Below are 25,687 nucleotides of genomic sequence, written 5' to 3'. Positions count from 1 at the left end.
AGAATAATACTATATGATAAGGCAATATTTTGTGCTCTGACTTTTAAAGGCTATTAAATGCCCTATAATGACAGCAACAATATCTAAGCACTCTATCTTTGTCTAATTGGGGATTTAGTTGGATTTAACATTCCTTGTAACTATCATAAGCTTATCTCCTCCTCTGTGTTCAGTGCCAAAAAAAGTGATTTTTCTGAAAGTAATTATTAGGAATTTGTTAGATGAAAGTTTACTGAGGATTATAATAATGAAGGCATTGTTCACAATGTGTTAAAATCTGGAATCATGTCAAGATATTTTATAATTGATCATCTGTTAATCTCTGGTGCGACTATTATGGCATGTAATTATGCAAAGCTGCTTAACCTAGAAAAGTAAAGTTGCATGACATTTCCTGCAAATAGATAGCTGTTATCTGGATAATGAAGTGTTATTTGGTGTGAAAAGGAACATTTCAATACGCCAGATGTGAACCACTTGAGTTTTATTATGCCCCACATTCACAACTTGTTCAACACTAATTACAGCTGAGATAAATGGATCATAATCATAGAGCTAAATAGTATACATGTCCTAGCATATTAGTTGTGCTGAGATTGGTGTAATACAAGTTTAATTTTTCTAATTTATCTGAAGACATAAAATAGTGTCTCACATGAAATGAGTATTGTGAGTTGTCATTAATGCGTTAGAGTGAATAATTAATCTCCTCCCTTATGTGCAGCTTTCATTCTCAGGAGGGCATGATTGCTGAACCTGTAAAAACTGACAGGATGTGGAAGACAGTTACATGCTATGGTATTTACAATGAAATACTCATTAGTGACCTAGAACACATGGGAAATGCTGCAGTGGATGACGAGGTCATTCATCTCGGCGGATTTACCTCAAGGGTGCGTTATTGCCGAGTGACAGTATTAAACCAAAGCCTGCAAGAGATATCTCACCCGTCACAGAGGTACTGCTTCAGAAATTCACTCCAACTTGGCTGATCTTACAGTAGACATAACATTTAGAAATGAAATTGAATTGCAAAATATGTGGCTGTCTGGGTGGACTACTTACATGGAAAAGTGTTCCAGTTCACTGTATTAAGGCGAAGCAGAAACAGTAGCTGTCTTAGTATAATTAAAAATATTACATATTTATTTCTAAAGAAACGTTTATCAATGTGTGGCACAAAACAGGGTGCCAAAATATAATAGAGAACAACAACTACTGCACAGGAGGAGCAGAGATACAAGTCATTTCTGCTGCAAGACACATTGAAAACATGCTATTATAGTCATCACAGAGCATCGCTGGAACATAGTAGTATCAATTATCACCAAACAGTGTGTTGTGCTGTGTGCAGAGGAGATCATCTCACTCAGACTCTCCCCCATCACTCATATTTACAACTCCACAAAGAGAGTGGGCTGTCATCCCTGGCACTCCCTCTTCCAGAAACACCTCTCTCAGAGGAAAATCAGACTAAGACCCTCAGAACCAGGACTGCCCACCACCTCAACAACAATCTTTAACAAGGACAGTAAAACACTGTAAACATAGCAACTCCACTTTACCTCCACAGTGTTTCCCGCAGAATCAATAAATGACTCGACTTCCAGATGTCTTAGAAGTAAATCAGGATCAGAATTGATTTATTTTACAGATGGAAATAAAGAAAGAACATGTCTCATTAAGACAGCTGCTGCGTTTTAAACAGCACACAGGTGTTTCAGAATCAGAGGTTTGAGGTGGAGCTGCAGGGTTGAGTGGAAGTGTATGTGGAAGTTTATTTATGCTGTTGAATATAACTGCTGTGTAACAATTAGTAAACAATGTTTTATTGATCTGATTCACTGGCTTTCTTACTGTCACCACTCCCTCACCTCATTCACTCTCTAGCTCGCTCGCCCACAGCTGCTAATAACAGCGCCCTGTATCCGCTTACTGACGGAGAAACCCATTCAGTGTCTGGACCTTTTATAAAGAACAGCAAGGTGGAATAAAGTAGTAATATTCCTGCATTGAACAGACTCTCTGAGAGCAGAGGAGAGCAATGTAACGAGAAGTGACTAGGAGACTATAAGCAGAGGCTAACGTTAGCTGCTCCTCTCCGTTGTCTCAGCGGGGCGGAGCTGAGTCTCCGTGCAGCAGACACAGAGACAATAGAAAGTTGTCACAAGTTAATTCAGTAATGTAATAATATAATCTGCACAAAAGAAGATAACATCTCATCCTATATCTCGTTTGAAAATACGTTGATAAGTCTTAAAAAGTCAATATACCGCTCAGCCCTAAAATAACGTAATGTTTTGCAGAGTGTACAGATGTGTTCAGCTCACTGTGAGACTGGCAGCACAAATTAGACTATGGCGGGCTGCCACAGTCTATATAATTAATGGGAAACACTGCTCCATGTCTCATTCAAATTCATCTTGTGTAACCTGTGTATTTGTCTGTCCTACATTGTGTATATAGATTTTATATTTACTGTATATCTTTTTTTATATCTGTACATATATATCCTGTTGTGTGTATACACAAACTCAAATGTATATATATATATATTGGTATTTATACTTCTACATCTTTTATATTCTGCTTTTTTGCACACACATAATGTATCATGCCAACCACAACACAGAACCTTTATAAATTATTGTCCCTCTCTTTCTTACTGTTATGTTGGTGTTTATTGTTTAATATTCATGTTTATTGCACTTTCTGTTAACATTTGCACCACATTAAATGTGTACTTGCTACTTTGCAAATACATCTGATTCATCATTGAAAAAGGCAGAGCAGAATATTCCCATACAGCTTCAGAGGCACCACACAATGATCCCGGGACATTTATTCTGTGCTATAGTTAATATAATGGGGATTTCAACATTGAAGTCTAAACCCCATATCTAATATCTTTCATTTCTTTTAATTCTGTGGATCCAGTACCTGTAGTGAATATAAATTTTCATCTGCACCACAGTTTGATTAAAGCCCAGGTTTGTTTGGTAAAAGCTTACAAAAGTCTGAAGAGAGGTCAGATTTGGGCTGATTGTCATACAATGTTTTTGGCAGTGTACTGCAAAGTAAACAGTAAAAACAGTAAACTATTTAAGATAACTGAAACCTTCATACCATTAAGGCGATGGCCACATGTTATTTTTGTCATTTCATTGCACTTATTTATGCCTGTACTTAATATGTTCAGACAGAAATAAGATCAGTCAGCACAAAGCATCTCAATTTGAGGAAAGAAAATAAAAGCTGACATTGAAAATGTGCACATCATGAGTATAAGAGTGTGTGTATAAATGTGAATAAAACAAGTGAACAAACAAAGAAAAACTCAGCCTAAGAAACCCTTTACACACTCAGAGTGTGCAGGATAAAGGCAACTTCTGTCATTTATTCACTTTTTAGTGTCTATGACTACTTTCATTATGTTCTTTCAACAAAAAATGTCAGTGAATCTTGCACAGCAAACAGCGATAACCCCACAAATGTCTTAGGAGTTTGAACTTATTGTGATGTCTTCCTTTTGGAAGATTTTAAACTTTATCTTACTACTTTATTTATACTTGTTGACAAAGTCACCCTTTTTAATCTGGAAATATGTTTGTGGTAACTTGAAGCATGAAGATTCATTACTGAAGCTGCATTTGGAAACTTATCGTTGGCAATCTCATGCATTATATGTTACTGTTTTCAATTTCACACTCTTCTGGCCAGATATGCTCCTTCTCCAAGGGTAAAGGTACTGATAAGAGTCATGTTTTTAAAGTGAATACAGGTGTCTGTGGAGGGAGCACTTTCATACTTTACTACTAGCGCTGGTAAGTAACACCAGGGTTTCATTTAGTGAATTGGGGAAAATGTCTGGACTCTCAGCTAACCTTCTGGGTCAAGCTGATAATATATTTTGTCTTTATCAGTGTTCACAGGAGGTATATATATATATATATATATATATATATATATATATATATCTGAACTTTCGCTAAGATTCTTAGCGAAAGTTCAGACTGGAAGACCATCTTTTTGTGTGCTCACGTCATAGTTTTATTCATCCTGATCCTTCTCACAGCTCATACTGATCTCGGTCAAAGCTCATATTTTCCTTGCTGTTATTTCTGGAGTATCAATTGACACATCAGCTGTTCACATCGTCTGGTCAAGTCTAACCAATAGCACAGTGACACACTCTCATTGTTAGCATATCATGTTGCAGCTGTCTTTTTAAATGTTCTACTTCTCTGCTAAGGTGCTTTCTTTATGCTGTTTTGTGCGACCCATCACCTCCCCATCACCACCCAGTCTTCAGATTCCTCAATGCAATGCTTCAACCTCATCAGCCTGATTAGTCTCAGCAGAGTCAGATTGACATTGTTTGTCTCTGTCCTCTCAACCCCAACTGGTCAAGGCAGTTTTTCCTTGCCACTGTCGCCACTGTTTGCTCATGTGTCTTTTTCTAAATGTATCAATGAATACAGTCTAGTCCTGCTCCACGTGAAAAGTGCCTCAAGATGACTCTGTTGTGATTTGGCCCTAGATTGATTGATCGAAGTCATCAGCCACCACCACCAGTGTCTGGACTCCATGTGGGGGATCTATCATGCTGCTGCTCAGGACTTACGTCCTTCGATTCAAAAATTCTCCCTGCAGAGTCCAAGTGCCAAAGACTTTGACAATATGTAATCATTAATATAATCTGCATAATAAATATTCTTTTGCTTCATTCTCTGGTCTCTCCTGATTGAAGCTGCCTGACTCAAAAATGAAAAGAACACAGCAGACTCAAGCTCATGACTTCAAGTTTGAGCTACACTATTTTTATAGCTTGCCACTGAGATGCAATACAAAAAAACCATCAAAAGGATCTCTGTGCAATCTAAAATAATCAAACCCAAAGTCAAAGAGGGTTCAAATCAGTATTTATATTCTCTAAAATAAAAAATCTCTTTAAAGAGTGAAGAATAATAATTGTCATTGTAATATTCTGAGGTGGTTTTGACTGTTGAATGATGAATATGTGCTGTTTCACTGCTATGCTCTTTGTGCTTTGAAAGGGACAATCACTGCCTCAGATGTGACACGTTAGGCAAGTAAACATTCAGTAAAGTGGCTGGTAATTCCTTTCTCTGCTGCTACATTTGCCATATCACTGTTCACAGGAGGTAATTTGGGAGACAAATGGTGAAAATAAACTGCTGCTGAATGTCAAATTATATGTCAAAACCTGCTGGAAAGTGCTGCGTAAAATAATACTGAGAGTGTAAATTAGAAGCATTTTAAAAAGGACATCACACTAATTTTCAACCCACTCATTAATGGTAGCCGACAACGTAAAAAAAAACTAAGCTATGTTATTGAATTAATCCACCATGGACACAATCCATCCATTAACCAATATATCAATCAGGGCACCAGTTTATCAGAACATCAATCCATCCAACCATCAGTCATTATCAGCTGTAATGCTGTTAGTACAGTTCAATGTAATTCACTGAGCACATAAAGATCAGAGGTATAATAGTGTGAAACAAAAAAATATATATTTAACTTGTTTCATAATGAGATACTGAGCATCAAAATAAAAGGACAACTATTTAAAAGCCAGACTGACATCACATCCTCCCTCACTCATATTACTGAGATGTTCATCCTCCTGAATCTGTTCATTATTGTTGTTGACTGAGATCTTGTTGTGAACCTCATTGTGTGCACAACCAAGTGACTGACAGAAGAAGCCTGAGCCTTTTAAATCATTTGAACAGCTGTGTCCCTGATTTTTTTTTCTTTTTCTTTCTTCGTTGTGTAGGTTTTTACCAGTTTGCAACCGAAATTATCTGGATTTTCATCAAACGATGAATACGTTCAAATCAGTTTTCAACTTGCTTTTATGTCCCCTTGCATCCAGAAGTTGTTGTGTTTAAAGCTGCATGAATATCACAGCAGTTAACCATAAACAATGTCATGTGCTAATAATCAATATACAATCTTGGATAAATTGCCTAACTTGTTTTAATAAGAACTTACAGTAATAAGCTCTAATTCAGGTATATTAGGTACATAAATAGTTTAGTTGGGCTAACATGTTTTTTTTTTAATCTTTCTTTTTTCTGTCGTATATATTTTTAAAATGTTTTACTTGCATACCAAACTGAGTTGAATTACACTCTTAGTATGTATTTTGAAAGCATTAACATCACAAATACCACTAATCAGACATTGACAGAACTTGGGAAAATTACAGTAAGTTTCATTCTGCCCTTTGTGAAATTACACTAATGAGATGTTTGTTTGTTAATCGACATAGAAAATAAAGTATTTCAGTAACTGCTCATCAGACTGACTGACACAAGTCGGCACTACATTATTTGTTCATTCATCCATGTCTAAAGCATCAGTATATCACAAATACCACTGATTTGATTTTCTTACAACCTTGCAGTGGCTTCTTCTAAATTGCACTGATTGTTCTGAGAGGAGCACTTTTTCTTTCTGATTTCTGATGTGGAGGGAAAGTGTATCTCATTGTTGCATGTTGCCATTTTTACATTGGACTGGTCAGCTCACAGGGAACTTTGTTTATTTGTCAGTGTCACACAAAATATCGCAGACACCAGTGGATTTTCATTGAAGCTGGAAAAGTGCTGCATCTCAGCACTGCATTACAACTTTTCTAAAATTACTCTGACTGCCTTAACATGAGCTACTACACCTAAAATCAACTTACTACACATGCTACAGGCTGTAGACGGTTTGTCAGGCTGTCTTCATTATTTATATGGAAGAAAATATTGTTGCCTTATATATACTTGTCCAGTGATTAAGTTACTAAACAATGAAATAAAGTTTTAAAAAAAACCCCGGAGCCACAGCCAATATCTTCACCTAAAACCCAGTGAGACTGTGATCACACATGAATAGCTTCACAGTATCTATTTTTATTATAAGATGTAGTAAAGGGGGGGGGGGGGGGGTGAGTCATCTGCGAACAATCAACCCATCTGATTGTCCTAATTATGTACCTTCTTGCACACTTGATGGACAATGACAACTGATGAATGTGAAATGTGAGGTCAGGGATGATGAAGTAAGCACAATGATCACAATCCTGCAAACTCGTTTCTGGGGGCTTGGAAGAAATCAGGTTTGAGTTTGCTGTCCTGCTGGTTGAACAAACACATGCCTCCTCGCTGTCACTTGTATCAATATATGAACTAGATGGTGGATATTTCTCATAACCTGTATTGACATAAGTGTCTGATGGGGAGAGAGAGAGAGAGAGAGAGAGAGAGAGAGAGAGAGAGAGAGAGAGAGAGAGAGAGAGAGAGAGAGAGAGAGAGAGAGAGAGAGAGAAAGCGAGCATGGCAATAGTTGTGTTAAAAGATATGATGCTTTTCACTTCTCTGTGATGGCGGACTTTTCACTCCACCTTCAAGTGTGACACTCCTGCCCTTTGATCAAAAGTGTTTAGGACCACAAAAAGACTCTTACTTTGGCTTTGCAGTGTCAAGCCATCTTTCTTCCTCTTTGTGTGTGTGTGTGTGTGTGTGTGTGTGTGTGTGTGTGTGTGTGTGTGTGTGGTGTCATTCAGTGTGCAAATTGCCTCTCTGTTCCCTTTGTCTAGCTGTATGACTGAGCACAGTGATTCCTAAACATGGATCCATCCTTTGTTTTTCTTTTGCTTGTTTGGCAGCAGTCACACTTAAAGTAAAGTGAAATATGATCAAGAGTGGTGACTCGAGACACATTTGTGTCGTTTAATCAGTTGTGCAGACGGCAGCCTGTCACAGCGAGATCCGCACACAATCTGGTTACAAGATATGTAGTAGTAAGAAAAGTAATAAAGAAGAAATCTGCTGAAAAGCCATGGCTAACCAGGGGAATATTGAATGCATGTAAGAAAAAAAATTCAGTGATGATTGACAATAAACTATGTTGGAAACCACACATAAATTACGTTAAAGCAAAAATGTCAAAGTCAATTGCAATATTACACAGAGTCAGATATCTTTTGAATCAGACATCACTTTACTCCAATATTCATCCTGCAAAAAAGAGCCATAAGAATTATAAACAAAACTTCTTACAGAGAACCAACAAACCCACTCTTCATTAAACTGAAAGCACTAAAGTTTAAGGATTTGGTCGACTTCAAAACTATTCAAATCACGTACAGAGTTAAAAATCAACAACTAGCAGACTGTGTTCAGGGGCTGTTCCAATTGAGAGGAATATCTATATTCAAAACACAATTAATGAGGACAAATGCCAAATATCATTGCATCACAACAAAAGGAGTTAATCTGTGGAACAACTGTACTGAAGAAATGAAAACATGATATTTAAAAATAACACTTTTGACTGGGATAATATGACTTGTGCTTTTGTTTGTTTGTCTGCTTGTTTGTTTTGTTATAATTATTATAATTATTATTATTCATTCGTATTGTTTTGAATGAATGGATGTTTTTTTGTTGTTGTTTATCTTGGAAGTGACTGATAAAAAAAAGAAGAAAGGGAGGAAGGAAAGAAAAGAATGGAAGGAAAATATATGTTTGTGTATGTGTATATATATGTATGTGTATGTGTATATGTATGTATGTATGTATATGTGTATATGTGCATATATGTTGTTTTTGTTTTTTTTTCTCCTATAATTTCTATTTTGCCTTAAACCACTGCCTGTTTGTTTTGTTTCAGTATTTTAACATGTTCGAAATAAACTAAAACAAAAAAAACCCCAAAAACCAAGATACTTTGTGAACACTAAAAGCATTTTGTGTCCTATCCACAAAAACATGCCTCTTTACAATGAGTTTATTCCAACTCTACTATCAAGTGTGGCATCTCCTCTGACCCACTGTCATGTCTGCTATGAACAATAAGATGATTTTAATGGTGCAGTTTTAATGTAAATCTGCACAGATCTGTTATTTCTGTCATAATATGAGAATAAACCTAAAAATACCTATTTGTATTCATAGATTTATATCTGAAACCACAAACCAACCACACGATCAATACAGTCTGATATAAACTGAAACCAAACTTCCAGTAATATTAAACATAAAATTCTGATATTATCTTCACTGTTGTACTGCAGGTGAAACATTCTCCTCTGAATAAAGGCTTTGCACTCCCATTGGGCAATCAGTAGAAAACCTCAATGAATACATTTGCATACATACATGAAAATTATGCTGCTAAGCTTAGATATGGCTCCACAGATGTATTGTTCTTCTCACCTCTTTTTCTCTGTTGGTGGACTGTTGACATATTTATTTATAACAGTGCTCAGGCTCTGTCCTGATGTGTCTGTCAAGCTGTAATATAGTCTGAGTCTCTACCTGGGTGATGTACATTGTGACATGACATGGAAAATCTCTTCTTATAATTGGATTTTTTGCCAATGAATTAGACACAGTTGATGAATGAATTGAAATGAGAATACAATTAAACGTGTCCTTTGAATTCAATAATTCATTACAGTTGGTCATGAGAAATGAAACATTTCTTTAGCAGCATTAATTGTTGCCACTGATTGTGTGAAAGAACGATTAACACTTAATCACTGTAAACATCCTTGGTTGAATATTACTGTTTATAATGACAAGACCGTAGCACACACACTGTATTGTATGAAACTATCTGTATGTAGCATTTCTGAACTTTTAATTAACTTATACAGTAAAACGTTGTTGAAAGTAAGCATTCATCTCTTAACGCACGCTGTTCCGTCTACGGGACGGGACGGATGTTAGGAGGTAGCCACACGTTCTTCTGAATGTTTTAAACACCAACCCTTAAACATATATACTCATGCCGTACATTGATGGAAAGCTTAGATTCTCCTGATTCATTCAAGACCACTCACGAATTATATGGTTGCTCACAACCGTAATAGTATTAGCGATTACCTCGGCTAGCCCCTCAGCTAAGTGAGAAAAGCTATAATGCTACATACCTTCAAAGTCTTCCCTTTATCCACAACGATCATCTTATGACTCAGGACTTTCTGTACAGCTCGCCAAATATCCATTCTGCTGAAATATGAAATCCGTTTTCATAAAACCGAAATACTTTCCTCAATATGTCCATGTATTTAGTCCAACACGTAACGTAATAACACAAATAAAAAAACATATACGGTCCGTTTACGTCATTTCCTGACCTGCGCGTCCATCTCAGAGTGCACGTGACTAGATGTTTACTTTTTTTTTTTTTTAACAACTTTATTTTTGCTTTACAAAATAACAGTGCATACAACCATATGAGCATCATATTAGTAACAATTGGATAACAAATAGACGTGACAATAAAATAAAAACATACATAAATAGAAATAAATAATAGTAAAATAAATAAATAAAATAAAATAAAAAAAAGAGAAGAAAAAAAGTAAAATACACCAGGGGATATGAGCAATGGAAATTAACTTGAATTAAAGATATTAAATTGGGAGATATTAAATCGGTGTTTAGGATTAGGCAGTACATGTCTCCAAAACCAATGAGGACATGTGACCGACGACAATGACGACATGGCTTTGATTGACAGCTGTTCCAGCCTATGGAAATATTCGGTGAAATGAAGTTGATGACCTTTTAGCCAATAGTCTGAGGTTTCCAACGGTGTATGACACCAAACTATTAAGTTTGGCTGTCCATAAACAAACTCCATATATAATTACGCACTCTGCATTTTGGTACACGGTTGGTTCTTCTTCGACTTGACATATGACTTATAGCAAAATAAACAGATAGATAGATAGATAGACAGATGGACAGATGGACAGTTAGTTAGTCAGTCAGTCAGTCAGTCAGTCAGATAGATAGATAGATAGATAGATAGATAGATAGATAGATAGATAGATGGATGGATAAATAGATGAATAGATAAATAGATAGATATGGCCAAACAAAAAAAAGGTTATATATAATAATATAATATATAATAATAATAATAATAATATGGTGTCAGCTTTCATTAGAGACCAAGATTTTGATTGTAGGCAAAGGGGATGTGAAGTTATAGGTGTTTGATTGTGGTTATACAGCTTTGGTAACCAAGTGTCCATTTGGAGTCTCCAAAAAGGACCTGAGGAAAACGCATGGACATACCTGTTGAAAAATAACTCTGAAAAATTAATCTTTTGGTCTTTTGACTCCAAATGTGGACTGCATGAAGCCAAGACCTGTGGCTGTGGCCTCATTGTGTTTATATACTGCTGAGAGGTCCCTGAATGTCTGTACACATGTCATTGTAAAGGCAAACCTATGGGCGAGTAAACAACCCCATCATTGTAACCTCTGCCACTCTTTGTCAGTAAGTCACAGAATCACACAGACACTTTTACAAGAATCCTGAGAGTGTTTCCTTTCCAATGATACCAGACACATCTCTGAGTCTCAAACTATGTGGGATCTGTGCTGCTCACAACTTGGGCATGTCGTTTAGGCTAACAGCATAAAAAACAGGGGCGTGTGTTAAGTGGTTAATATAAAAAAGCAATCCATATGATTGGATTTAAAATTATAATTATAGCGTATAAAGTGTTTCCTGATGCTAATTGTAGTTTAGTAATTAGTGGCTGGACAGCTCATTTTTAAATTATGTTTTCAAGTGTGCTAATTGTCTTGCCAGTACAGCAAGAAAGACTCTCTGTGTTTTCAGGCACTATCACATCTACATTTTTTATTTTTGTTTTGATTGCCTTTCTGCCTTTAAGACACACAGATGTATTGCTGTAGAAGTTTCTACCAGCAGCTGAGGAATATAATAACAGATAGACTGATAGCTCATATGATGGAGGTTCTTCATGCAGTGCCATATTCAATAACTGACCAAATATGTATATATATGGCCTGGGGAAACAGCACTGGGAGGATTCAGTGAAGTCCCACAACCCCACACTGTTTCTCTCTTTGGCTCACTAAAGAAATGTCCACTCACTTTGAGGCCTGCATGGTAGATATATGAAACTACATATTTTATTCCAAAGAGTCACCCCCAGCTGGGTTATTCAGAACAAATCCTAAGAACTTCAAAGTCTCAAAGTACTAGTGCTCCATGAGTAAAGTTAGCTTCAGAAGAACTCTTTTTTTTTTTCTAAAGCACATTGAGTTGCCATTGTGTATGAAATGCGCGATATAAATAAAACTGCCTGGCCTTGCCTTGCCTTGCCTTACACATAATCATACACTTGCTGGAGTATTGTGTGAATACAGGCGATTTCCCCATGAATAAACATAATGAGTCAGATGCAAGAACATGTTTGTATTTTTTTCTTAAATTTGTCGTACTTTTTTCGTACTTTTTTCTGCCACGTCGGATTCACCTTGAAACAGTCGTAAATGACCTTCATAAACACAGTCATCAGCCTCTCTGTGTCTTATTTGTGCTGATAAACTTTGTAATATAGTAGACTACATCACTCTGCAGAGTATACTGTGCCCTGCTTGGCTGTATTGTATCTCACAGTGATGTTTGATTTTGATACCCGTGTGGAGGTTTTATGTGTTTATTAATGGATTACCATATAGCCTATCTATATGATGTCAGTCCTCTGTCAGTGCCCAACCGGAAAAAATTATACGATATCGTTGGCACATTGCCATTAGACAATTAGACAGCAACAAGTCATGCTTTCTTTCAGTCAGTTTGGTTGTACGTGACTGGTACGACAGATCTGCACCACTCATCAATTTTGTTTGTACCGAAGAGAAAATCCTAAATACGAGAAAATTGGTGAATGTGGCAAATTCTGAAAGTTGAAAGAACAGTTAAGCCAAAAACTGCGGTCTCCCCTCAAGTGTAAAAAAACATATCACTGCCAAACACTGTCAGGCATCTGCTTAACTATATTCAGTCAAATCAAATCAACGACACTTTAAAAAAACTCAGTCAGTGACCCAAGTGTGGTGATAGACATACAAACCCTCCCATATGACCTCACAGATTTATCAGCTTCCATAAAGTCAATGCCTTTTTACATGAAAAATACTTTACTTTACTTTTAGATAGAGTGTGATCACTTCGACAAATAAAAGCAATTATTTCTGCATGGATCTGGCCACAGTTTGAGACTGTTTTTTGAAATAAATGAATTATGTAATATGGTGTACTTACTGTACCAACATTTTCCTCAGAACTGAATGAGACTCAGCACTATTATTTGACTTTGTCGAAAGATTCCTTACACTGTTGAAGTTTCCCTTTTGAAAAAGCGCACAACACTCACGCCTTGGTATTAGTACAGAATTGGAGCCACTGACAAAGCTCTTTCTCTTACATAATAAACTAATGAAACTTTACGTACTGAGAAAGCTGCTACTGGATATAATGGCTGGCTACAGAGTGTATCAGCCCAGCATGATCTCACCTTCACAGAATCTTTTTGTTTCCGCTCTACTGGTTCGTTCTTACAATTTTGAGTTCCTACGCTCATACTAGATCCAAGGTCCCTCAGGTCCTTTGAAAGAGACCTTTTAGCTGTTCCACAGTTGAGGCTGAAGCTTGTGGGAGACAGGGTTTTTTGAGGTTGCGGCCCCAATTATGGAATACACCATATCAGATCTGCTCCCCGCACTAATACTTTAAAAAATGGTCGAACATCCTTGGTTTCCCTTTGGCAGCCTTTGAGTCTGTATGACATGACTGTAAATGCAATGTGTGTGTGTGTGTGTGTGTGTGTTGTAGGAGTATGGTTGTTGTACTGGCCTGGTTTATCATTTTGTCTGCATTTGTTCTTGCTTTTGTCCATGCACTTTAATCAACTTCTGTCTGTTCATAATGTAATTTATGATGTCAACTGAAATATAAAACATACTAACAGTGATGAGTCAGAGTGTCCATGTGACACTTTGATGTTGCTAGTTCAACATGATTGAGAATAAAGTCAACATCATTTATTTTCAATGGCCTGAGGAAAGCAAGGGTGCAAATATTTCAGTCCGTGACAGACTTTCCTCAGTGCAAAACAAGGCACACATGGTGAGTCACCCTATATGTAGGTTACTCTACAGGTGCTCCTAGTTGATCCAGGGCTTGATTGAAAACTCATGAAGCCGACTTCCAGCAGATCAGGAGGGCGTAAGAGGTTCAACGATCACAGCTGATCTGAATTAGTTCAATCAACTCTGAGTATGTACACCTTGAGTTTGGCGCGTGCGTGACCACTAAAAAGCCATCATCAAAGGAGCCCCGATACCTTGATTCACCATGGCAACTGCTGAGAAAAAAAGATCAAGTTATTTCACCTCACTGTAACTGGAGGTCCCCCTGCAGGCCTGTGGTGAATATGAACATATATTTCCCAAAAAGTAACACTACTGCATACGCTAAGGAGAGAGAGAAGCAGCATGGTAGAAAATTGCTGTCCAAGTCAGTGCTTAAGTTTTCATGCACCACTCCACTGACTTAACTTACCTCACTTAAAATTGTAGCATGAAAGGCGAAAAAGTGGTGTAATGTATTTGGAAGCAGCTAAAAATGAAATAAAAAAACAAAACTCAGAAAAGTAAGGCGCATTTTGCTGGGCCATGATTGTAGCCTACCTCGCTTTGATTTTATTCATAGTTGACGTAGGCTATTAAACAAAGTAAATATTAATTCTGTGTCTATTTCAACATGTAGTAATTTAAACCCCCAACAGAAAGCTGTTTAACACATATATCCTCTCATCTGATACCCTGCTTAGTAGATTAACATTTTACACAATTTTAACACTTTTATTTAACACTTAAAGACTAAAATGTGACGATGTGTACATGAATATTAAATAAAATACTTCCTAAAAATAAGATTAACAAGAAGGCAGATATGGCCAAAGAATCTTAAGAAATGATTGAGTGTAATGAAGAGTGATACCGTTCTAACAGATATTCATCTTGGAATGAAAGCACATCCAATTGAGCCTTGAAAAGCATCTCCCGACGTAAGGCATTACGAATGAATTCTGCCTCGATATATCAGACTGCAAAGAAACGGACAACCCATGTGTGGCAGCTTTCTTCAGGTGGTGGAAACAGATAGAAACTCTGCCAGCGAGCAGGTTATGTTCACAGAGTCAGTTACCATGGTGAGTGACTCAGTTACCTCTCTTTCTGGAACGGATAATAGAGTTTTCCTCATCTCAGAGTTAACTTACTCTGAGATGAGGAAAACTCACACATAACCTGCACCTGCAGAGTAATCTCCATACAGGGTGACTCATCATGAGTGCCTCGTTTTTTACTTTTACACATTTTTTCATCTGTACATCCCTGTGATGTAAATAGTAAAAAATATCCCCAGTCTGATTTTTTAACTACCAGAGAAGAAGACAAATTAAGGAATGCTTTTTAAGGTGCAGCTCAACTTAAAATTATATTAAGAACATATCATATCGCAAACACCTCTGAGACTCAACACAAATGTTATGTCCATCAGCCATGTTTGGATCCTTTTCATTTCATATTACTCCCTTAACCTTGAAAATCCTTGTCAGGCATTAAAAGCAGCGTAGCAGAAGAACAACGATTATTTATGTAGGATACATTTATTGTTTTTAAAAATGAGTCTTTCTATTTTCACTCTAAATGGGTTTTTGATTACATTTCTTACTCAACTGTTCTGGCAAAGATTAGAGTGACAGATTAGCCTACATGTGCTTTTTTTATTATTTACGAAATCATGAGCATATTCTATCCTAGTGTCCCTTTAATGTATTTTCTCTCCTTAGGCATCCTTTAGAAAGCTTCGTTATAAAGGAATGCTAGTAACCTCTTTGTGAAGCAGTGAAGACGAATTGGTTGTTAGTCGGTATTCATTGTGAAATAGTTAAATGCTACATTGATGTCAAGTGAGAGTGCTTGTGTGATGTTGTGGTGCTTTATCTGTGATCTGTACAAGTGTAACAGCAGGAACCTAAGGATTTGCTGTTGGCAAAATTTAGATGCATGTGTTATAAATAATGTACGCATGAAACACAACGTGACTGAAATGTGTTGTGCATGAATGGATGAGAATATAAAGGAAGTCAATTCATAAACAAGGCTGTTAACGGCAGCGGATGATAAAATGTTTTTTTGTGTTTAGATTCTCTGCTCCCTCCTCTCTACAGTCCACAATATATCAATTTTTAAATTCCTGAGTGGACTGGCAGCACTACAGATTTTGGTAGACTGTGAAGCTCATTCCTTTACAGAGGCTACACCTGACACCAAAACATTCGTCGACAGAGTTTTGCTTTCTTGCTTTGTTTTTCCGTATTTAGAAAAAAAAAGTTTCCATAGATGATCAGTATTATTGAGCCGTATTTAATTTTAAATTGCCTCAACATTAAATACTTCTCATTTTACCTAATGTAATTTTTTTTTATTAATCAATTAATTGTTAAATCTGTAATATGCCAAGAAATAGTGAGAGTAATTCCAATGGCTAAGAAGATCTCTAAATTATCTTAAAATTATAGTTTTTTGTCTGCCCAGAGAGAGCTGTGATGCCCAAAACCCAAAGACAGTCAAAGAACAAAACAAAGACAAGCTTTAAATGCTCATATTTTAGAAGATGTAACCAGAGAATGTTTAGAAATGCTTCCTGATGAATAAAGGATAAATCGATAATCAAAATTTTGCTGATTATTTTCTGGAAGATCAACTAACTGAATAATTGACTTATCATTGGAGATTGACGAAGATATTCATATTTTAAACCTCTTGCTAATTCTGCTTTTCATCAAATTCTTGTTCAGACCTGGTTGCAAAAATAGTCAGAGGAAGCTGTAAACTCTGAGAGTCCTCCCATCTTCTGCTAAATGTTCAATGTTGGTAACTGGGTATACAGCAGATGTATTGATTGGCAGGTCAACTTGAAATATCATACAAAGCCTTACTCTGAAGTTGGCTTCAAATAGGTTAAACATTAATTCCATAAAATTAAAATATAATTGAAGATATACCGTACATCAGAAAGTGTTTATCAAGGGGGCATGCATAAGAAATTCTTTCAAGGTCACTTGTGCATCGCCCCAGCTGCCACTACCATGGCCGTACTTGTATGGAAATGACTGCAGTTAATATTACAATACAGAGTGAAGTCATCTACAAAGAGCCCTGGGGATTTGGAAACGCTACATTTGAGCTTGACCTTCAAACACATTCATAATACTGGAGTCATTATTTGGGTTTTTGGACAGCTTATATGGCATTTGACACATGAGCTGTGGACAAACCCTTGACCATGGACACAATATATTAAAACCAACAACACTTTCTAAGTATTGCATCAAACCTCACCAAGCCCAAGATATTTACATAAACCTACCTTTCACATACATCCTCATTTCTTAATGAAATCAAATGCAGTAGAACAAGGTATTGCCTATCTTAACATCTTCAACTCAGCCATCTGTATCTAAACTTGTTTTCATCACTTCAATAGACTATTGTCATCAGTAACTTTCAAATAAGAATGCGTCATTTAAGCTTTTATGCATGATCTATTATGTTAAAATGTCATCTGATAACACTGCTGCCATTTATCAAGTAGCTACACACCAAATTCAGACATGACCATATTGCCCTCCTTTGAACATGTCTGCTTCTTGTTGCTGGTGTGACGCCAGGAGCTGCCTTTCTCATATTTGAAGAATGATGTCATTTTCTGTTTCACACAACGAAGCTATTAGTTGGACTGATATGGAAACCGGTGTCATTTATGTTGCACAGACTAAAGCTATCTAAAATTAGATCCCATTCCATGGCAGAGTATGCCCAGTTTGTGACTACATATCAGACTCATTATACTAGTGAACTTTGACTTTGCTGTTGGATAATCAGAAAATCTTTCAATGCATGTCAGCCATTGGCAACGTCGATAAAAAAACCTATGCTCGTCACACCCTGCTTGTATGCTGTTATTGTTTGAAAGTCATTCAGTATCTCTGACCAAGAAAATTAGGTATTAAGTCAACCCTAGAAAAGTATCCTTCAACAACTCTATAATCCTTAACTTTATGAATTTGTCTGATTGACCTTTAAGAGAAAATTTGTCCTTACAGCAGTAAATACCAAAGGACAAAAAGGTTAAAGATAATAAAGGGTGTAAGCTATGATACAAACATACTAAAATAATAAGGAAGATAGATCATTTTTTTTAGTGTTTCAACAGGTATGAAAGGTTATTTTCTGATTTTCCACAAGTGCCTTGGGCAACACCATAATGGATTTAATACTCTGTGGCAACAACCTTACAATAATCAATCAATCAACCACTGATGTCCAACACCTTGAAGCAGAAGTGTAAGAAAGTAAAATTCACTATATAAGCACAACTGTCTCGTAAAGCTAGAAAACCAGAGAGACAAACTCTTGTTGCTATTACAAAACAACAGATTGTGGAGCTGCTTCTTTGCCAATAACAAGAGATTTTACAGAAATATGGGTACATATCCTTTTATCTCTTAGACATACAATCCAACTACCAGTGTTGATACCCAAGCACATCTAATGGGTGGGTCTTGGGTTTTCAAGGCGTGTGTGTGAAAAAATACTGTTTTATATTTTGGGACACTGTGAACACTGACAAAATAATTAAGATTAATAGTCCATGCACTCACAAATTCTTTGTTAAACGATGTAAACATAGTTGGTTTGGTTTGTCTGTCACAGGCCCCAGAGGTCCCTCAAGAAGCACCAGCCTGTGCAAATGAAGACTGGGTGACTTGAGGGGTTTCACTTGACTTGATTTTAGCCTCTAAAGTGTTGAGGCACCAATGTCTACCTCTCAACTGAGCTGAATTCTTCTCACTTTTCTCTCAGTTGTGTAAGGTTTGAGTCACAATAAAACAATTTATTTCAGAATTACTTTTCAATGATAGGGAGCTAACCCAGTTTGGGCGCATTACATAGTGTTTACCTGAGAAAGGGGAAAGGAGAGTTTTTGGCTTGACAGATATACTATCCAGGGTTTGATGGTCTCCATGGCAACAGCAGCTGAGCCTTATGGGTATTTAGAGCCCCACGTCATGCGACATCAATGAATGATTTCTCAGAAACAAATGTGAAATGATTAAAGCTGATGGTCCTTTTCATCAAAAAATACAAAACAAATTATTGCCACATTACAATAAAAAATGCACACAGACCACAAACTCACAGTTAAATCTTTCATAACACTTTGATGATCATTCTCCAGCCATTTGAACAGGAGTTTTAACATCATTTACTGTAGGTTGTAATATTCTCCTCTTATATCTCTGTGACTGTCACAAGACCGCCTCCCAACACTGAGCACTTTGCCTTAGAAATTTCATGAAATCATTCCCTCCTTATCTCTGTCACAGTGCAGAGCTGCACTGAGCTTGTTTCGGATCTCCTGTTGTCAGTTCTAAATTTGTCTTCTGATTTCTGGAAGCATGACTTGAAGCTGCACAGTGTTTTTACTCTTTTTTTTTACAGCCACAAACTGATCGCTTTATATGGCAGTTTTAGGTCTGTGGATTATGCCCACTGATTCTTCAACTATGCCTTTGACTTGACTATCTACAACACCGTCTGACATGTGCCACATTGCCCCCTGTCGTTTAAAACATGTAGGTCACAGTTTGTTTTTATTGAACATGTATAAACAACATTTATAACTGCTGTCTATCTGCTGTATGGAGGACTCAGCTCAGCCCCTCTGAGAGAGAGGAGAGGGGAGCATTTCTCGTCGTGTTGCTCTCCGGTTTCCTCATTCCTCATCGCTTTTCGGTAGACTATAGGTCCGGACACTGGATGGGGGGACAGAGTTGCTCCACCAATAAGCAGCTACAGAGGTAGTCACAGAGTTGGTGACTGTGTTAACTGATGACTTACACGTAGTTAGTTAGAGTGTGGTAGTACGGATACAATATTTGTGTCCCTCTCTATCATCAAAGCTGTCCATCTCTAACCTATGTGAAATCTCAGCATTATTGTACAGTTGTATAGGAAGCTATTTCGTTTATTTATTTCATTGTGCTTCCTAACACACGGGCCTGCCAAAATAAACATAGACAAAAAAAATAGAGAGGGGTCTGATCGGTGCAGTCACTGACGTGTCTGTCAGTCAGTGTGAGGATACAGCAGAAAGAGAGACGTTATGAAATAAGGGAATAAACAACTGAAACTTTTTGGATTTTTCCAAAACAAGGCAAACGGTAAGAATTCATATTTGGAAATTTCAGTAATTATCAATCATATGCAGTGAAAGCTTTTCACTGTAGTGCCAGTCAGATCTGTTGAATCTGTTGAAGGTTAGTCTTACATTTTTAAGTCTCAATTTGTCCATTAGTGACCACAACAATCACCAGAAGTCATTATTTAAGGAGTTAATAACCCCCTACCGATGCTGTGTTACAGGCTAAGCCCTGCATGTTTACAATGTCTGGCTACGCCCCTGATAGTGACCCACCCCACTTCACAAAAGTCCATCCTTTAATAGAAACTAAACCTTGTACGAGTAAGAAAAGTGATATATTGGAAAATCAGTTTAAAAATCAACATAAAGTAATGAAATATTTAAATTTACAATTTCCTTGTTGTGGCTTTATTGAACCCAATAAAACTGTTAAATTAGCTTGTTTATAAATTCATGTTAAGACATTAAATTTACCGTTGCCGTAGTAACAGAGAGGAACGCGTTGGTCCGTCTACAAAATCCGTTCGGCTTCTTGGTCCGCTCGCAAAGATATCCGTAGTGAAACAAGTAGATTTATCTGTCACACATGTATAGCACCGACCGACTGGAAAATTACCTCAATATAATTTGGACGAAGTTTCGAAGTTCCTGAGAATCCTCTTTACTTTTAATAGACAGCGTTAGAGAAACCACAATTACTGACTCTGTTTAAACGGAAGACAAGTAATTGACAGTCTGTAGCGATAGCGTCAGTTTGAGCGTGTCTCCGGGTCCATAAGTCTGCCTCCGCCTCAGTTAACTAGAACAATCTGTTCTTGTTGGATTTAATCATGGACACGATAGTACATTTCACAAATCAAAGTCAAGGAAGGGACCGTGTTTTGAGGTAAGTTGTTTGGTGTATTTGTTACTTGGTCCTGAGTGTTGGTGGGTTAATTTATCGGTTATCTAGAAAAAAGTCAAGTCCAGTTTCTGTACTGAGCAGAGGCAATGCGAGCGGGGAGCTATCGAAAAGCAAACTTTGGGGTTAGCTCAATTTCGAAAAGCAAACTTTCTCAAATTAACCCTCTCTACTTCTTTCTTTACAATACTTTTTTTTTTTTTAATTTCAGGACAACCCAATATGCATGTGCGCTGTCGATATATTTACTCCGAAACAACCCAGACAGGAAGGAGTTGGTGTCAAAACTTAAAAGTCTGGAAGCCAACATGAGTGCTGGACGCAAATGTGAGTATAACTGAATCACTGAGAAGGTACAGTAAAGGTTGTTTTAGGGTTCAGCATGCTGATATAATAATAATAATAATAATAATGATAATAATAATAATAAAATTTGCTGTGGTCTTCTGTCTAGTCACTTCTTCTTTTCGTGTCTGAGATGAGTGACACAATAAAGGAAAAACATGGTACAGGTCTGAATGCTTGACCTCTACAGTGATGGGTCGGTAGCTATTATGCTGTTGGAGGCATTTTGCTGCCATGGTTTGGGCTCACTTGTCCCCTTAGAGGAAAGGGTCACTGTCACTGCAAGTCAATACTACCTTTATTCTATGAGGACACATTTATATTGTGACTTTATAGTCTCAATGCCCTCATCTATCGAGCACCAGGGGCCACTGAGTGGTTTGATGAGCATGGAAATGATGAGTGACTCATATGCCACGGCTTTTAAATCTCAACACAATTGAACAGGCATTGGAGATTTTGGACAGATGTGTTAGATGGTGCTCTCTACCACCATCATCAAAACACCAAATGATGGAATATCTTTTGGATGAATGGTTTTCACCCGTCATCCTTTCAGAGACTTGTAGAATCAATGTAAAGATGCATTGAAGCTATTCTGGTGGCATGTGGTAGCCCAACACCTTACTAAAAAACTTTATGTTGGTTTTTCCTTTCATTTGTCACCCTTCTGTATCTTGACACATACAAGTAAAAATGTGATTCGCAGTTTCCCAAGGCCAAGGTAACATCTTCAGCATTCCAAAATCAACCTACTGTAATGTAAAACACAGAAAAGCAGCAAGTACTAATATTTGAGAACATTTTTGCTTGATAAATGATTTATTGTCAAAAGTGTTGTTAGATCATTATGTCAGTTAACAATATAATTCAGCGACTAATTGTTTCACCACAAGCGCTCTGTTTTTACAGCCTTCTGTCTCTTTCGACAGCTCTAATCACAAAGTTATTCTGGTTATTTTGTAAATAATGTTGTGAGCCACAGTGTTGCATCTCAGTGTGGTTAAGTTATCCTCCACATTCACCATTTTATAGTCTTGTGTGCACAAAAGCAGTGGGGAAAAAGACTCCCTTCTTTTCCATTAATCCATCCCTTCGATGCTCAATATTTTCATAACATTATGGTCTGCTACATAATGATCTGAAATCAGCTGTTCCTTGCTGAAGTTTCCACCACTGTTTCATTGCCCTTAAAAACCCTGCATACACAAAAACACAATGTCTCACCAGCAATGTCACTATGAGCTCTTGATGGTCTGCTCTTTGTCACCAATAAGACAGGAGCTGTGTCACAGCAAGTAACAGCTTTACTTTACTGACTATTTCCATCTTCCATTAAGCCCAGTCTGTGCTCAATAATTCAATAGTGTCACTCATTTTAATGAAAATCTTGTTGGAGCTGACACTTTTTATTCTAGGACATGTTTTTTCTTTAATGTAACAGAATAAACCTGTCTCTTTTTTATAAGAGCCATTTAACATTTGCTAGTAAAATATATATATATTATTTTTATCTGCTATTCTGTCACATAATAATTATATATTGCACAGCGCTGGGTTCCCAGAGTTATGAAGATGAAGGAAAGATATTTGTGACATTTTATATAATGAAACTAAAGAAGGACATATGTCTAAAATTAGCAAAATGGAAGACTATGTTGCATAAGTTTTCACCCTATTGCTGCCACACTAGATTTTACCTCCCCAGGAAGTTGTTTAACAGAGGGGGTAAGCCACCCAGGTTATATGTATCTTGTCTAATGTTGAATTTATTAAGCAGCCTAAACATTAGCCACACCCTTAAAAAAAAATAGCATTTGCTGCGATAAATAGCACCTTAGCTTTTTTCACTGAAGGTTAATAATTTTTATACATTTGAAACCCTACACTAAAACACACATACACACTGCCACCAGTAAATCAAAACTTTTTCTGAAGTCTGTAGTTATTTCCCAGTGGAGTGAAATGTGTGTTGAAATGTGGTCTTGCACCAACTGTGGCTGTAACACTAATGACTGGTCTAACTGGTCTAGACCGCTCACAGCTAGCTTTACTTTACAACCAAGGGGTGAATTTCGAAACTTCTTGAACTTTGACAAATTTTCAGAGACTGACTTGACACAAGCTCCACATGAGAATGAAGGATAAGAGCCTCAGAGCAGGGTCAGGCAATAAAGACCTTTCCCTCTTGATGCTGTTGCAGTGGAGCTGTATCAGGGCCAATGCTGGGCCACAGAACTAGGCCAGGCTCTTTTGGTGCACCACTTAATTATCTCCTTTCTTCATCAGAGCTGCATCCACCAGGCTCTCCTTCCTGGCTTGAGTAATTGCGGATGAAAGAGACACGCTGGTCTCACAATTTGATAATGGCTTGTAAGAGGTGAATTTAATCGCGACAGTGGCTTGTGGATGACACCAATAACATGGTTTCTGAAGGGTTCAGATAACGAGAAATGCATTGAAGAGCCAGAATAGATGCCATCACATTACATTACATGGGCACATGGTGACCATGACCTCTTTCTCTTACAGTTTTAATAAGATAAAATTATAGGTTGGATTTAAATGTAGCTTATCTGTATTCAGATAGAATGAAATGTTGAGCTGACATTTCATACTAAGATTTCTGTTCTAATACCCTCTTTTCTCTTCCTCCTTTGTCAGTGTTCAGGCTGGGAAATACAATAAATTCCATTGAGGCTGCTAAGCGAACCATGCAACTCTCTGACCGAGTGCTGTGCCTGTGCCTTACTGTGGCCAACATCCACCGCGCCCTCTACTTTATCTGTGACAATGTACTCTGGGCCAGAAATGTCGGCCTTATCCGTGATATCGACAAGGAATGGTGGAGACTAAGTGCCTCTCGCTGCTACTTCGTCTCACTAGTTATGAGTCTGACCAGAGATGTTTATGATATCTTCCAGTTAATGGTACAGAGAGCAAGAGACAAAGACTTTAAGCAGAAAATTAATTCACATCTCGATCAGAACCCAGAAGTAGCTCAGGTCATCATTCCCCAGCTGGATGCTTTTCTTTTTCTGCTGTTGGAGAGCCTAAAATCACATCCCGCTGTTGCTTTGGACACAGTCAAAAATATTTGTGATCTCATCATTCCCTTAGACAGGTTGGGTATTTACACGTCAAACGCAGGAGTAGTCGGATTTTGCGGCCTGGTTTCCTCATTGATTGGGATTGTAACCCTTGCACAGCCCAAGTTAAAAATCAAACCATGATAATGAGGGTCATTAATGGCTGACCAACTGCAGATAAAAAGGTTAGTAAAGACATACTGGTTGTAAATTGTGTCATCTAGCTGGAGCTGTAATAATGGTTAACTGCTGTTAACCCGGTGCACAAGCCAACAGTAACTGAAGGCTTGTAAGTGTCTAGAATGACTTGATTGAAGTGTTTTGGAGGAAGAATGGAACAAATTTAACATGATTTTGTTCTTGAAATGATCTTTAACTTGAAATTCAATGGGGACCAGTTAAAATGTATGGACTCTCACACTCAGTAAAAGGGAGCCTGTCAGGTTTTTATCGTAGCCTTATATATTTTTGTATGCACCCCTGTCTTCTCACACCAGCAATTCTCTAACTACTGTACTTTGAAAATAAGGGCTCCTTACTGATACAAGCTGTTGCATTTATCTTTTTAGAAAAAACTAAGTTACTCGTCTGTGTGGCTGGGTCACCTTAAATCTACCTGAAGTCTTTCACTGCTCTCTGTTTTGTGATAAAATGCTGCTAAAAGTTTTACTTGTGATTCAAATGTTGAATAAGCTGCTTCTCAGCCAAAGGTTCTTTCATAGGGTTCAGGGATAGGGTTATTTAATGTTTCATAATGCCATTCAAGGCCTGGCCTGGACTTTGACTCTCAGCAGGTTATATTGTACGTTAACATAAAGAACAATGTGAAGAAATTGAGTACAAAATACAAAAGCAAATCATCTATGCAAAATGCAAATCCACCTAAATAGTGTGTTTACAATAATATTATTAACATGTTGTGTAGGAATTGTGTGCTAATGTACATTTTTGAACGATGTGACACAGAAAGTACAAACCAGTTCAGATGATTTAATGTTTTCACTGTCACAGTTGATTGAAATGCTAATAAAAAACATAATAATGAACACAAATAATTTAGAATTGTTTTTTTTTTTAAAAAAAACAACATTCATATTTTAATGCTGTTACTGATACTATATTGTTCAGTGTATCACAAGAGTAACACTGCCCTCTTGAGGAAATATGGCACATTGTCAAATTGAAAAGAGTTTTATTTTCAATTTTACTG

At 37.2% G+C, this 25,687-nt stretch overlaps 1 protein-coding gene across 1 annotated transcript; it reads left to right on the top strand.

The window, feature by feature from the left end:
• Nucleotides 1-20,742: 20,742 nt before the first annotated feature.
• On the top strand, nt 20,743-25,472 carry pex11a (peroxisomal biogenesis factor 11 alpha). Its single transcript, XM_053319166.1, has 3 exons — nt 20,743-21,028; nt 21,255-21,370; nt 24,053-25,472. The coding sequence occupies exons 1-3, from the start codon at nt 20,973-20,975 to the stop codon at nt 24,619-24,621; spliced, it is 741 nt and encodes a 246-aa protein (XP_053175141.1). The 5' UTR covers nt 20,743-20,972; the 3' UTR covers nt 24,622-25,472.
• Nucleotides 25,473-25,687: the final 215 nt, after the last annotated feature.

Source organism: Scomber japonicus, chromosome 5 (genome assembly GCF_027409825.1).
Source record: "Scomber japonicus isolate fScoJap1 chromosome 5, fScoJap1.pri, whole genome shotgun sequence".
NCBI lineage: Eukaryota > Metazoa > Chordata > Actinopteri > Scombriformes > Scombridae > Scomber > Scomber japonicus.
The sequence above is the reverse complement of the archived record's forward strand: the minus strand, read 5'-3'. Positions and strand labels throughout refer to the sequence as shown.

What these genes read in the sequence shown, in the direction of transcription:
- pex11a (XM_053319166.1), top strand. Translation starts at nt 20,973, where the DNA reads ATGGACACGATAGTACATTTCACAAATCAAAGTCAAGGAAGGGACCGT. An exon ending in GGAAGGGACCGTGTTTTGAG is followed by an intron (nt 21,029 to 21,254) that starts GTAAGTTGTTTG and finishes TTTTAATTTCAG; the next exon opens with GACAACCCAATATGCATGTG. An exon ending in CATGAGTGCTGGACGCAAAT is followed by an intron (nt 21,371 to 24,052) that starts GTGAGTATAACT and finishes CTCCTTTGTCAG; the next exon opens with TGTTCAGGCTGGGAAATACA.